The 15,250-nt window shown below is 51.3% G+C and overlaps 5 protein-coding genes across 5 annotated transcripts; 3 read left to right on the top strand and 2 right to left on the bottom strand.

Moving 5' to 3' along the window:
• Positions 1-895: 895 nt before the first annotated feature.
• On the top strand, positions 896-1,583 carry POX_d04931 (uncharacterized protein; the record flags this gene model as incomplete). The annotated part of the gene is made up of 2 exons (XM_050113788.1): positions 896-1,249; positions 1,317-1,583. 2 exons carry the CDS (start codon positions 896-898, stop codon positions 1,581-1,583), a joined length of 621 nt encoding a protein of 206 aa, XP_049968739.1.
• Positions 1,584-5,938: 4,355 nt separating this feature from the next.
• Positions 5,939-6,271, bottom strand: POX_d04932 (uncharacterized protein; the record flags this gene model as incomplete). Its single annotated transcript, XM_050113789.1, has 1 exon — positions 5,939-6,271. The coding sequence occupies one exon, from the start codon at positions 6,269-6,271 to the stop codon at positions 5,939-5,941; it is 333 nt and encodes a 110-aa protein (XP_049968740.1).
• Positions 6,272-10,748: 4,477 nt separating this feature from the next.
• Positions 10,749-12,391, bottom strand: POX_d04933 (Ribosome assembly protein rrb1; the record flags this gene model as incomplete). The annotated part of the gene is made up of 3 exons (XM_050113790.1): positions 10,749-10,773; positions 10,849-12,103; positions 12,193-12,391. 3 exons carry the CDS (start codon positions 12,389-12,391, stop codon positions 10,749-10,751), a joined length of 1,479 nt encoding a protein of 492 aa, XP_049968741.1.
• A 755-nt stretch (positions 12,392-13,146) lies between these two features.
• Positions 13,147-14,397, top strand: POX_d04934 (Septum-promoting GTP-binding protein 1; the record flags this gene model as incomplete). The annotated part of the gene is made up of 3 exons (XM_050113791.1): positions 13,147-13,726; positions 13,806-14,098; positions 14,170-14,397. The coding sequence occupies 3 exons, from the start codon at positions 13,147-13,149 to the stop codon at positions 14,395-14,397; spliced, it is 1,101 nt and encodes a 366-aa protein (XP_049968742.1).
• A 36-nt stretch (positions 14,398-14,433) lies between these two features.
• On the top strand, positions 14,434-14,763 carry POX_d04935 (uncharacterized protein; the record flags this gene model as incomplete). Its single annotated transcript, XM_050113792.1, has 1 exon — positions 14,434-14,763. One exon carries the CDS (start codon positions 14,434-14,436, stop codon positions 14,761-14,763), a length of 330 nt encoding a protein of 109 aa, XP_049968743.1.
• Between the last annotated feature and the right edge of the window lie 487 nt (positions 14,764-15,250).

The following is a 15,250-nucleotide window of genomic DNA, read 5'->3' on the forward strand; positions in this document are numbered from 1 at the left end:
GTGCCGGCCAGTGGTGGAAATAGGCCGTTTTGGAGTGGTACATCACCGAGAGTGGATTTTCACCAGCACGTTCCTTATTGGGATATATATTGAAATGAATGTGGTGTGCTGATTGGTTCATCAAGGTCCTGGTTCTTGCATGCATACATCGACTGCCATTACATGACCGCATATTGCTCACGGTTGTGTTACTGGGGAACACTATGATTGGGGCATGGAAGATATAGTACGTGCTATACATATGTACATTGCCCGGTATATATGCACGGTCTGCACCATGGAAGCTGCAACAGTACAATAGTCTGGTCTTCCCCGGGTATTCTGCAACCGTACCGAGGTGGACATGATGGCACGGGACCCGCTCATGTACCCTAGTCACTGAAACAAGCCAGTGGATGGTCATGATAAGAGATACTACAAAAAGATACGGGCAACCATGATAAGAATAGCTCAGATATGGGAAATGTGTCACTCAAGTGACTGGTGCGATGATATTACACAATACACCCATACCTGAAAGGTGACAATTCTCCGTCTTATCACCCGATCGAGCCAAAATGGACCAGGGAATCAGACCAATATTACGATTGGATGCCTGAGGATCTGAGAGTGCTTACGAAAAGCCAGGACCAAGCTGGGCTCCCTAGTAGGTAGCTTGAGATTGATCCGAAGAGAACCCGGGAATCCAAAGCAGGTGATGAAGTATTGGGTCTGGTGCCCTCCTTCGGGTGCGGTACGGGCCTACCTAGGCCGTGGGAATAGGTCATAATGGGGACATTCGCTGGTGTTTGAGCGTGCAAAATTAAATCCCTCGTTTGCATTTATTTCCAGGATGGACCAATGCATGCCCATCGCCCTCGGTGAGAGACTGAGGTGACCACTCAAAGTATACCGGATGATGATGCTAGAACATGGAGCCGAGAATGGTCTCTGGTACTCAGCTGGTGACCATCATTTGGTGCGACAACTCGGTCTGGTCCAACAGCTTACGGACCAGAAGCCAGTCGAGAGCTACGCTATAGCGAACGTCCCTCCTTCTTCTGGGGCATTTTATCCCAAAATTCGGCCCACCTTCACACGCACTAGAGCTCGCAATTACAGTACAGTCATACAATGTGTCTCTTCCAGCTGGAGTAAAGTGTTTGTCACCGGAGGTTCGTCCTGGACGGGCCTGGCTACAACCAGTGAGATTGCCAGTCGCCGCGTGACTGAAGCCCGGTCCGTCATGATCGACGGTAATGGACGAGCCGTAGGTATGTATTGCCGTATGCACACTGGTCCATTCATTGTCCATCACGACATAATGATGGCTCAAGAGGGCTCGCGATCGGGTTACCATCCCCTCCCAAAAAGAAAAACAAAAGATTCAAGAGAGCGGCCAAGTCTCTCAGGGGGCAACCAAAGTTAATCATGATGATACGAGTGTGTTCATGCCTTCGCCAGGGCCTTTGGTCATTCACTCGACCGACCGGTGGAGCGGGTTGAGCACCGTCGTGCTCAGTCCGCCTCCAGCCTCCAAAGTGGCCAGGCACCCAGTCTCCAAGCTGCACGGACGCTCCAATAGGCGAAAAGGATCCGCGTAAAAGGCACCCGAGGTGTAACAATTCAGGAAGAGACCATGCGCCCTTTTTGTGGGGAAAAGGCCGCGACCAAAGAGTGTGGAATCGATCTTTCATGCAATCATAGTTAATGAAATCTTCGCGTGTCTGGTATGGGGGATTTCCATCGTGGGCCGCGGGAGGAATGCAATCGTTTTCGCCAATCGAGGCCCACGGCCCGCAAGACCAAGGAAGTTTAAAGGTCCCTGCAATGGCCTTCTGGATTGTCTTGGATTAGAAGTTTCTTGGTCAGAAAAGGGCTATGACTGGACCGCCGAGCTCCCGAGGCCCCCGAGCCCCCGAGCATGGCGCAGGCGCTAGGGCGCAAGTCAGCCAAAGGAAGGAGTCTCCAGACCGAAAGGAGAAGTAAGCGTGGTGAGAGATCTTGCCGGTAAGTCCGGGGTAACGTGGCTGGCACACCAGGTGACTCGAGTCTGCTTCTCTCCACCGCCGGACCATTTGCGCGGTGCCAGTTTGTTAGCGTCGAAAAATGATTGCAGTGGTCGCGAGACAGAGACCCAGAGAACCAGAATCTGTGTGGCGAAGCGCACATTGCCCCTTCTAGTAGGACTCGGTACTATCTCTGCAGGTACTAGCAGTAGCAGTAGGTACTCGGGAGGGCGATTCATGGTCGCGCGTTCCATGGGAGAGATTCACAAGATACCCAGCGATTCATGGAAATGCACATGGCACGAGATGGAGAAAACGAGGCGAAATTCATTTCGCCATCCGCATCACCCCCAGCCACGCCTGATTGGACTCGCTGGTCGATTCCCGTCGAACTGGCGCCTGGGTCGTTGGGGGGGGGTTTTTTCTTTTGTGTTGCGCAGCCGCCCTTCGCATTCAGTTTCCTCCGGTAGTCCCCAAGCGCTCTTGGGCCCTGAACCTTATGATCCTCCCTCGACACTTTCTAGAATCATAACTCGCCTCTCCAAGCCACGCTTGTTCAGGTATTGGGTACCTCCAACGGAAGGGATTTTGTGAATCCACTGAGTGTGCACGAGGTGAGGACCCCGGCATAGATAGTGCAGCCATCGATTGGATCTGTGGCAGGTAGAGGCGACAGACTCAATTACAGCCGTCGCTAGATCGGGTTGGACTTGTTATTGCGGCTAGGATCTATGGACATTGATGGTGATCATGATCGCGATGGGTCATGGTAAATCTGGGGTTGTGCCCCACCGCCCACGCAATGCATGCAATGAAATGGCAATATTCGCCGCCTTTACTCCTGTCTCGTGGTCTGCACTCTGCAGTACCAGATTGACAACAGGATTATCTCGTCTCGCCTTTGGTCTGTAGATCGTGCCATATCCCTCGCCTGGTTGATGTGTCAACAAGATCACATCTCCTCGCTCCGTGGGTACCATTTTGAATGGCAATGAGAAGATTTCAGGACAGGTTCATGGACACTGTCGCTGACCCGAGGATCTGGGCGACAAATCTGGACATAGAGTACGCCTGGGCACTTGTGGGTGAATGCATTCATGGTCTCTGGGTGCTCCCCGAGGTCCGTGGGCTGATGGGGGCTGAGGCGCCGGTGGTCTGTGGCCCATGGCCTGTGCTGTAGCGCAGATAATTCAGAATGAGTCAAGCCCCATGATTTGCGTCTGGCAGACAAGGGACGAATGATATCCAGGCGAGATCAGAGCTGCATTGCACCAAGCTGCAGGCGTGCGGAAGCTCTTCCAGAGAGAAATTTTGTGGGCCCACGAACTGGAGGCTTCGGGCAATCAGCACGCGAGGATACTCCAACACCTGTGGCCTCCAGCAGGTAGGCAAAGGTTCCAATCAATGTCAAGCATGTTGATTTCCTTCCATCAGTGGCCGCTCTCTGTCGAGAGTGGAGAAATTCCAGCGCTATCAAAGTGCTGCAACCACATGACCCGCTAGCTGAATGATCTAGCTGACGCTATCGATTGTATGTCAATAATCCCAGCGGTCCTTTCCTGCAAGACATGCAGGACATTTCTCGCATAAAGTAGTTGATGGCCACTTCTCGGAGCCCTCTGAGGGCCATTCGAGACAGAAGCAAGTGGTACATGATGCTCCTCGATTTTGACTGGAATTCAATCGTGTTCTACGAAAGACTCGTGTCAATTGCACAAGCAAATCTAAAGTCACTAGCTTTTATGATTCCAAGTATAACCTGTGATCCAGACAAGTAAAGGCCCGGTGGACTATTCTTCCATTCAATATCGTCTTAGTAGTCAAACCCATATCCCTACCCATCGCACACTCGTGTGGGGATCGATAGCGACGCATGAGTCGAATACTAAAATGACCTCTTTGTTTGAAGCAATGTCTCTCGTGTAGGCACCTGAAAATCAGACGTCCAACGACCGATCCAGAACTCGCGAGTACTTTATTACTAAAGTTCAATTCCATTCCGACTGACAATATACGACCTCTGACTCTATGTCCATCACAGAGCTCGCTGGATATCACGGGTGTATTTCGTATCTACTGTCCAATCAAGGGCCATCCACAACTCTACCTCGGGATAATTCAGATAGGCCATCATTTATCTGTGCAAGGAGTTTCGAAGACACCAAGAGGAGCAAAGATCTAAGAGAAAAAAGAAGAAAGAAATTCGGACCATTCCCAAAAGTGTAAATTATCTAGCCGCGCTTCGCGGATGATCGTCAGCTGGTGAAAGTCCCCAGACACTGCTGCATCAGTCTGGATCTCATAAAGCTCTGGAAATTCAATGAGCAGCACGAGAAGGCTTCGAACGACTCCCAGGTGCCCGGTTTTCAGGCTGCAGCTGGGCTTGGTCTGCAGGCTTCCGTTGTAAGACCGCGGTATATCATGTAGTTTGCCCTATATCCGGTGCATGCATAGGATAATATGCGAGTATCGTGCACGTTCTCAAGCCCCAAGCCGTCAACATTGGCGATATCCCCGAAATCCCGACCCAACGGCTTCCCCAGACATTATACACTATTGCAGTATGCGGATCTCTCGCTTCACCCGCTGTACAAAGAGCGCAAACTCGGTACCTAAAAAGGAAAAAAAAAAACCAGAAAGAAAGAGAAAAGAACGCTGCAGCTCCATGTCCATGTCAGATGACTAAAAACAATATCCAGCAAGGGTTTGAGAAATTCTCCGAACTGTAGACTGATCTGGTCTCCCAACGTCCGTGCCCACATTTACAACGATCAAAGAAATCAAGGAACGATCACTCCGTGGCCTGTGCATGGATCCTTGTACGCCGACGGATATCGGATTTGTTCCACATTTGACCGCAGCGCGAAGAGAGATGCACAAGTCATCGGACTTGGTTCTGACGAAGATCCATCCGTCGCCCGAATCCAAAAGACGAGGGATCAAAAGAAAGGACTTTTGTCCACGCTTCCTGTGTTTCGCCGTGAGTCTTGAACGGTCCCGTCATCTTAACTGACTTCAACATGGATTCCTCGGTTACTTCTGTATCCCTGCAGTGTATAACCGCATTTTCGTCCATTGCGTGGAGAACCCATGTTACCTACACAGCAGTACTAATGTGGGTATGTTCACATTGATTTCCATATTTGTACAGGAACTCGAGCTGAACTGCAAGCTCACGCATAACCCTCCCCCCATGCACATTTTTACAGGTACCTGGATCACGTATCCGTACTGGACGCGACGATCTCGTTGGCCTAGCCCTTCGGACATGACTCGCTGCCGTTTTTGGCCCCCCGACCCATGATGCAAGATACCTGGGTGCGTGACAGCTTGCTCTCACAGCTCAGGGTGACATAGTCTCGCAGCGATCCTGCCTCACCCTAGTGGATCTCGCTAATTTAGTCACAGTGTCCCTTGGTCGTCGGGACGTTGCGAGGGACTGTTCTGTCGGTTCCGGATGCACAGTACAGCGTGCAGGTGCAGTGTTAGCTGCATTCATGTGGGTCGGGTGGCGAGTTGGAACGAGGACTAATCAGTACCCTCCCGTCCCGAGGTCCTGAGGTAGGTACAAAATGCTATGCCTAATCCTAGTGGCCCGGTTTCTTTTTTTAGGGGGGGGGGATTGTTTCCAGTATGCATTCACGCGGTATTTGATTTGAGAAGGAACAAAGAAAAGACAATCTACAGTTGGAGGAGAAAGACCAAATCCCGTGCCAACAGACGGCTGAGAGTGCTCAATGATCCCAATCAACGTCTCCGTCGGCAAGTTTGAACGTCAACGCTCCCGTCTCAAGCCCCTGTTTCGTTCCTTGTGTGTAAATGCAGAAAGATCCGGGGGAAATGCCATTACAAGGACTATTTATGATACCTGCCATTTAAGCAATTGCTTGTAGTTCTTAGCAAGCTCACTCCTTCATCCCAGGCCAACATTATTGCCATGCATTGTTTAATCAGCGTCTCCGTACCAACCTATCTAGTCTCCCGTCGAGTTTGAGCCAAGCCAGATAGGTTCCCATTATCTCGTCCCCAATGAATCTGGCGCGTGTCTTCCAGGAATGCTTTGGGACTTCTTTGAACAAGCGGCGAGACAAGACTAGAGCTCCACAAGGGCTGGCGTCGTGTGTTTTCCACACAAGTTCAACTTGACGATCGCGTCGGTGCCCCCCATCGATGATATCTCGTGCCAAGTCCTCTATCAAAAGCAAAGTGCTGTCCAAGGCTTGGAAGCGTAAGGTGTGGCTGATCGTATCCCCACGGAGGAGATGTGGTAGGCGCCAGATCATCGAGCCACCCACCCAGAAATGCCTTTAGAGAGGTGGCAATTCCACACATTTGCGAAGATCGCTGAAGGAGGAACTTCTGGAAGGCAGCGAGAGTCGGGTCAGCCACAGGTTGAATCTTGTCTTGGCTATGATTGCGCAGTGAATGTGGAGCCGAGAACAACACGTCGTATAGGACCAACCTCCAGGAAGATTCTGCGTCTTCGAGAAAAGAGCAACGTGTCTTTGACCCAGGGGAAATGATGGTTGGTCCTGTGGACTTCATCGAGACTCATGACATACAGAGTGATGTTACTCTACATGCGATTCTCGTGCCAAAGGGGATAGCTCGGAACGTGCGTCGAAAGCCGTATCAGAATACTCATCATGAGCAAATGACACAATTCTCCCTGCTGCCACATTCGGACATATGAACTGCGATGGTGGTGGCGAGTCGAGTCCCGCCTTCGTGGGATGCAAGATGCACGAAATCATAGCCCGCAGCTGTGGGAGATTGGCGTGAACATGAACAGGCTATCGGCAACATGATGGAACTCTTGAGCCAAATTTTTCCTCTTGTAGTATGTCATTAGTTGTGGAGTCTTGAGAACACTCTACGACGACACATTTTCTCCGATTTTCGAGCGATTATTCACGATCAGCGGGTGGAAAGAGCATAGGGTATCGCGCATCGTCTGTGCATCGACGGTCACGGCGATCATTTGCAAGGCCCATCGACTCCCGGTTCCATCACTCTTTCGCACCGTCCGGGTGAGCGCTAAATCAGTCCGATGCAACATTACCTACGGCCCTACACTTGACTTCTGCTGTCTGCTTGACGGGGTGGGGGCGCGCCTCCTGACCCCGAATGGGTCCACTCGAGAAAGCAGGTGGGCCGACCCCAAGAAACACGGACTGGACCGCGCCGGCACAAGATACTAGAGCTGAGCGCGAAACAGGAGGATCCGATGGTGGCTTTTGATGCACACAAACATACACAGCTGGAGCCACACATCTCATAGACCGGGGGTGGTGGGAGACGGGCTCATAGATGATCTAGCCACCATCAAATCACAGTGAATGCCATACAACCACCTTCGCTTCCTGACAGAGATCAACCGTCGCCCTTGCGCTTGTCCCGCGATATGCCGGTTTCACAGTGAGCCTGCCCATCCTTTGATTGGCTTGGATTAGGTGCACTTCAAGCTCAGATAATTCCGCATTCGAGGAAGCTTGAGCGATGCGCCGGGAAATCCCCCATTTGAGAGAAGTACTGACAGCGGCAAAAGGGATCTGTGCCATCATGAACATCCACAGGGTACCTGGAGTTCTCTCTCAATGACATCGAAGGATGCTTGGCTGGAAAACGGTAAGTGTGTCAGGTACTGGACACTGAGTATGTCACTGGAGGCCTCGACTGTGGGGGGGGCAAGGGGAGTTGTGAATGCACGACGCTACCCAAACAGAGGTAGAACCAGACCCCCCCCCCGGCTGAGATCAGTGCCATCAGGAATGGTCCCAAAGCGGTTTGGGAATCGGAGAAATGCCGACCGTAGAAATAGGCTTAGCTTGAGACATTGCAGGACGATGAACTCTAGTCGGTCGCAGTGCATGATCAGCCACGGAACGTGCAGGCGTTGGAAGGCGAGAGGCAGCGAGATCTGATGCGAGGCGGGCCTGTCGTTTGTTGACCGGTTTCTACTCGTCTTGCATTAGCGGTATCGAGGACCTCGTTCATGTCAATACACACTAATTACCAGGGATTTGAATACGGATTTGAATACGCGATGGCGTTGCTGCGCGATGGTACTGCGTGTCCGATACATCTGGCCAGGGGAAGAGGTTATGAAGACGCACAACGGTCATCACGGTCGTCTCGTCACTGACCAGTTTGTTACTACTACTTGGGTCCGACGAACGTGATTGAAGTCATGGTGGAAAGTGTTGTTTTTTCCCACTTGGAAAAAATAAAAAGGGGTGGGGGGGTATGTGCAGTATCTCATGCCTGTAAAAAGGGGACCAACATCGGTCTTCTTCTTACAATCATTAGAACTCCCCTACGATATAGAGATGTGGACATCAACGGAGGATGGCAAACCTCCTGTCGAGCACCGACCAGACCTTGGACAAACATCTAGTAGCGACTCGAGGAGCGACCAACCTTCCAAAGCTGCCTGGAGCAGGGACCTAGGTAATCGGACATTGATCTGTTCGGCCCTGACGCTTCCCGCCTTGATGTAGAGGACATGCAAGCCTCCATGGCAGTTTTTCCCAAAAGACAGCAACACTTTTCATTCTTCATTGTACCTCCTGCTACCGACTACCTAGTACCTCACTACCTACTATTTAGGTAACCCACCTCAGTCCATCGATTTTCTTGACACTCTGAGGATATACAAATACCTGGTATAGATATGTAGACAGGACATGTGAACGAGCCACTGGACACAGTCCCATTCCCACTCGCAGCGGTCATCGGCCCTGTGTCCAGCGCGACGTTTCCCGTTTAGCAACATCATCTTATCTGGTAGAATATCCTTCCCACGAGCATCACTCTCCTGCATCATGTACTTCCGGCACCACCTTTTCAAGTCCAACTTTAAAAAAAAAAAAATCTATAGAGAAAGTAGATATTTCTGTGTCCACAAGAGATCACATTACCCATCACTCTCAACCTCGAACTTGAGATCTTCAACGCCATGCTCTTCCATTCCCGCTGTGCATCCATGCTATTTCGCCCCCCGTTATGCAAGTGATACCTCCGAGGGCCCATCTCACTCACCAATTCTGTTCTCCTCAACCAAAGTTCTACCCTGTTGCGTAATGGGTAGCCTTTTGGCCTTTGCCAGTCTCGCTCGGAAAAGCACTGCCCCGTCGATCGTCAACCCGACACCCCAAATAGAAAAAGAAATTATATATAGATAGATGGGTTAAAAAGAAAAACCTTCTCCGAGTCACGAACAACATTGATAAGCGTGATGTGCAAAATAACAGGTAGGATCTTGCGCCAATCAGATGAAATAGATACTTTGTCCGCATCCGACCTCTGGTAGGAGCATCGTTCAGATAGAGATCCTATGCCACAAGGCTCATTCCATCGTTCACAAGATTGCCACAGTTAAGAAAATGCTCTCGATTAACACTACTTCCCCTGCTGTACGTAAGGTTCATTTATAATTATAATTCATCATAATGAACACAGTACTACGGTCGTGCGTATCGAGGACTTGAACAACTCAAGTTCAAGTCGATTGTATGTGAAGAATGTATACACCACCCTCAAAATTGCGAGCCGAAATATTCGCATTTTTGATGGCGCGGTTTCACTTCTCTTCTTTTTCTTACAAAGCCCATTCCTCCCTCCGACCCCTGAGCCTATGCAGGTAGGACATGATCTCGGTTACCCTCGAAAAGACAGACACACCGATTGATCGGCAGTGACTGTGTGGGCGCAGCATGGGCTTGAGTGAAAGTACTTATCTACATGTACTACATAGGTAGTCGCAGACCCAGTTTGTATGTCGTCTACGGTAAGTTGACCCTACGCTCTTGCCCGTGTCGAGCCGACGTTATCATCGAATGAGGAGACAACGTATCTCATGACCTAGTATGAGACGCTGGCAATGGTGTCATGGATGCTGGCTCATAGTGCTATCCGAGGAGTTGCCCCGAGAGAGACAGTGTGTCGAAGGGCTGGCGCTTGAGCATTTTGGGTTCTGACTATCTGCAGTATCTTTTTGGTTTTCTCTTTGTCATACCATCATTGATCTGATAAAGCTCTTGGAACTTTCGAATCAAAGCGACATTTTTACATTCGTAGATAGTAAAGGCTGTTCCAACGATGGTGGGGTTCGACAAACATGAGAGTTTGAAGATTCATATGAATTATAAGGTTGATATTCGAGATGAAAAGAGCGCAGGTCTGTATAGAATGCGAGGGGAAAATCCTGGTTGGGCCTTTTTTTGCCCCCTCATCAGATCTTCCTGCAAACACGTTGGTATTGCACTGAGATGATATTGAGATACTAAGATACACCTGACAGAGAGAGCCAAGGTGCCCGCCGCCAGGCAGTCGTCGTGATTTGTTTGAGCGTAACGACGGATGATCGTTGTTCATCACCACAATCGACGACCCACACAGCCTTGATGGTGACAACAAAAAAGTTCAGCGACCTGTCAATGACTGATGAAATGTGACCTTTCAAAGAAGCATTCTATCTGCTGTACGCCCGCCAAAGAAACATGCCGATATGGACAAGAAGATCAAAGATGAGAAAAAAAAAGGATAAAATATTTCATTCATTTGCCCCCACCATCAATGCAGGTTGCGGTTATGGAGCTGAAGACTCTGGGTGAGTGGGAGACGAGTCGGTCCATGCTGGACTCGAGAGGTATATGAGAATAACATCACACATGAAAGTCTCGTTTTGAGATCATTTTTGTTGTCGTTTCAGTCTTGGTTCAAAAGAAGAACCCAAGTTAGGGCAGGCCTGGACCTCGTCTAGACACTGATAGTCTTGAAGACACTGCAGGAGAAACCCCTTGTTAGCATACGGTGCCTTGACACACGAGAACAAATCACTTCAATCGACGATGCATACCTGAAGCCGTTACCACCGGTCGCCATTAGCGTACCCGGCATCTGCTCTTGCCAGTGTACCTCCTTGACCGACTCCATGTAGTGAACAAAGAGCAATTGAGGAGGAATATCGGCCATGCCTGCCTGTCGGCTTTCCTCGTCATCCAGCTCGACTGCCAGATCCCACAAAGTGACGGTGTTGTCAGCAGAGCCAACAGCCACAACACTGTCATCCGTGGGGTGCCACTCAATGCTGGTGACGGGCTCCTTGTGGAAGTCAAAGGAGGCAACTGGAGAGGCGCGAATCCGCCCAGCATTGTTAGGTTTCCAGTGGCGCAAGTCCCAGACCGCCCATTGTCCATCATCTGCGCCGGTTGCCAACAGGTGGAAGGTCTGATTCGACCAGCTCATGACGTTGACATCAGTGTTGGAAATGTGCACATCCACAGCCGGCTTGCGAGACTTGGACCGTACATCCCAAACCTTGACACTACCGTCACTGCTCGCGGACGCAAACACGTTCTTCTCGTTGGGGGACCATTGCAGCTCCTCGACAGATGATTGATGACCGGTAAAAGGTCGGGTGTCGGTCACCCAGCCTCCGCCTTCGGTTCGAGTAGTCGCATAGATCAGACCGTCGTTGTCACCAGTCAAGAGCTTCCCCAGAGGCTGTAATGGCGACCAGTCCAAAGCATAGCCCTCGGCCTTGTGCATGCGCAGCGTGGACAGAGGCTTGGACGCCGAGGGCGGGAGGACCGTTCCCGGGACATCAAAGCTGGCGAGATGCGCGGTGACGTCGTGGATCAGAACTTGAGAATTCTCCAGCATGGTTGCAGTCAGGGTTTGAGGGGGTTTTGAGTAATCTGCTGACTGCGAGGGGGTCTGGTGGCAGCGAATGCGGTTGGTCGTTGAGCCTAGTGGGATCGACTTGTGCTCAAGGATGGGCTCGCCCATGTCGTCGTCCGAGTCGGACTCTTCGTCGGAGTCCTCTCCGTCTCGCTCCATCTTACTCAAGCTGCTCATCTTGAGCACCATCAATTCGTTGTCCTTGGCGCGGGAGCCCTCGGCTTGGGTGCCTGCCACGGCGTAGACGGTAGCAGGGAAAGTCTTCCGGTTGTCACCGAGCGAGTCGCGCACAATGTCGAAGGACAGGCAAGGCCAGGGCGTGCTGAGAGTGTGCAACATATCATAGGTGGACGGATCGGGCGAAAGAGTCTCTCCTGGCGCCAATTTTGTCCGTCCAGGAATAAAGGTCTGTTTGTCGACATCCATCGCCTCTGGAATGGATTCACATTTCCATTAGAGCGTGTTCCTCGCTTCGACGGTGATTTGCATCTGCACAGAGTGATCCCTCGAGTTGACTCACCTCGCTCTTCCTCCTCCCGCTCAGCATCCGGGCGACCGTCGACGCCAGCCTCGAGGATCTCATCCTCGCTCTCAAACTCATCTTCAAATTCGTCCTCAAACTCCCCCACTTCGTCAGCCGGCGCATCCACCATTGGGCGCTCGCCGGCCTTGAGCGCAGCCGACTGCTCGTCCGCAGCATCTGCCGATCTTTTGGACATCTTGAAGCAGGACTGAAACCGGGGATTGTCAAGTATCGACAACCTCAGAATGGAGGGGGAAATGGCCGATAAGAACTTTTTTTTCCCGGTAGATTTTGGGCACCGCGCGGGACCAAGACGCTAAGCCTATCGTGGTCTAGCGTGGATCCCGCAGTTCCGCCCGTCGACGAGCTGAACCTGAAGCAACCGCTGGCGGATGGAGACCGAACTGGACTCGTCAGGACTGGACCCGATTGAGATTGACCTGACTTCTGCTGCAAATCTCCTGTCCAGCAGTGGCCTAAGTGCGAACCTCCCCCCTTCACGCCACTGCTATTTGTCTGCTCATCATCCATTCCCTGTTGATCCCGGGGCTGGTCATCTCGCGCACCCTCGCTTTCTCCCCCTCCAACCTCGTCTGCCGTCGCAAATACGCCGACCCGTGCCATCGCGCTGTTTACTCCCCGCCCCACGCCATTCCCTCACACGAATCCCGACGATTTTTCACTACTTGAAGAGAACACCCCACGGACCATTTACATTGTTGGTCGCACCGAACTGACTGAACGGTCTCAAGACGCTCCAGTCATTCGGAAATACTTTGGACCTGTCGCGCACCCATCTCCTTTCCCCGCAAGAACTGACAGCGGATTGTTTCCTCACCGTCCAGGGAGCTTGCACCCTTGGTTGCAGCCACGACCTCTTCGTTGATCTCGCATTCCTCATTCCACCTTGACAATCTCGTTCTCGGTTTCTCAATTCTTCTGGCACCGCTCATGGATCCGCTGCAAGATCCTGCTTCCGGGGCCCCCGCGGATGCGGAGCTGCCTCATGCTGTGGAGGAAGCTGCAGTGGCCGAGGCTCCAGTATCGCAGGAATCCGGCCCATCTGAGCAGCAGACCCTTGACGACTCGGCGCCGGCGCCTGTTCATGTGAATGTCGAGGAATCTGATCCCGTCAACCAGACCAGTGGTCGTGGAGCCATCGACAATGGCTACAACAGTGACTCCAAGGCACACTACCACTCGCGGTCAACAGACTTCCACCATTCGGCTCCTGAATATACACATGAAGATGCCGATGCGTCTGCTCGTCTCACCTCTTCCCCATCCGTCAGCCATCACACTCAGCCGCACCACCCTCGACCGGGCTCTGGCTTCTCCAGCGGTCCCGAGCGACAAAGCTTGTCCCAACAGCCACAGACCGCGGACTCCTCACAGCGACAGGCGGCATCCTCATCAAAAAACAGTGTTGTCATCAAAGTGGGTATGGTCGGAGATGCTCAGATCGGCAAGACCAGTCTGATGGTCAAATACGTGGAGGGAAGCTGGGATGAAGATTACATCCAGACGCTGGGTAGGCTCGAGTCCCCTTGGCTTGCCTTTGGTGAAGACTGAATGATGTTGGTACATGAACTGACTCGATCAATCTTAAGGTGTCAATTTCATGGAGAAAACCATTTCCATCCGCAATACTGAAATCACATTCTCAATCTGGGACCTGGGTGGCCAGCGCGAGTTTGTCAACATGTTGCCGCTCGTTTGTAATGATGCAGTAGCGATTCTGTTCATGTTTGATCTCACCCGCAAGAGCACCCTGAATTCGATCAAGGAATGGTATCGCCAAGGACGGGGCTTCAATAAGACTGCCATTCCGTTCCTGGTCGGTACCAAGTACGATCACTTTGTCAACTTTCCTCGTGAGGATCAAGAGGAGATCTCACTTCAAGTATGTGCACTGTCAATTCTGACGGCCAAGGGAGAAGTTCGCTCATGCTAATTGGAATCTCACCCTGGTAGGCGAAACGATTTGCCAAGGCCATGAAGGCCAGCTTGATCTTCAGCAGCACCAGTCACAGCATCAACGTGCAAAAGGTTTTTTTGATCACCCATCTCGTCTCTTTGGGGGACTCGACTAATGTTCATCAGATCTTCAAAATTGTTCTCGCCAAAGCCTTTGACCTCAAATGCACCATTCCAGAAATTGAGAACATTGGCGAGCCTCTTTTGCTCTACAAGAATGCGTAAAGGTGACGATGACTCTCTCGCAGCTATGGGCCTGTGATGTTTCCCGGAATGATGGTACGCTGCCCCACGATAGCTCTCCTTTGCGTTCCTCTGTCTAGCCAACATGACTGTTTTTTTTTCTTCGTCTTTCATATGTACCTCATACCTCCATTCCTTCTGCTAGTGTTTCCACTGGGAGTGAAATCGCACGGGAAAGCTACCTGTCTGTTCTACCTTGGACTCCAATTCCGTGTGCGACTATTGATGATGCTTCATTGTGTGGATTTTTCTCATATCTTTGCCTCTTCTTCTCCTTCGGCCTTCCGGTTCTCATGGAATGAAGTTCCCATCTGGACGAACGCCGCCTTGTCTTTTTCATGTGATTAAATTTTGTGCTCTTGTCCAAGCGAGGGCTCCGCTTGCCGCAGACAACCACCTCGGGCGTTTGGGAGTTCCCATGGTTAATGGCGCCATGCTGAGAATATCAGTCTACCAAATCCTACCCTCACTGATGATGCATCTTGAATGGTTGCTCTTAGAGGTTGTTAGGGACAGCATGAGTTGGCTTTCACCTCTCAATGCGCTTACAATCCCCCGTGATAAAACAGAGAGATCATTTGTTCAGGGAGAAACACCCCACGGTCTACCCAGATAGGTCGACACATCGTTCAGAAATTGCTCCATCCCATCTCGTACTTTCTGGCCCATCTGCTGGAATCAAGGGCAATGAACATGATAAGATCTTGGTCTAAGACAACGGGAAACCTCGAACTTTAAGCTTCAATCGCCGTGACTGGGCGGGTTCAACCAGCACTCGATTCCCTCCTGACTTTCGGAATCGAATTGATCCAAGCGCCCATAGGTACTTCGCAAC

This window comes from Penicillium oxalicum, chromosome IV (genome assembly GCF_001723175.1).
Source record: "Penicillium oxalicum strain HP7-1 chromosome IV, whole genome shotgun sequence".
Taxonomy (NCBI): domain Eukaryota; kingdom Fungi; phylum Ascomycota; class Eurotiomycetes; order Eurotiales; family Aspergillaceae; genus Penicillium; species Penicillium oxalicum.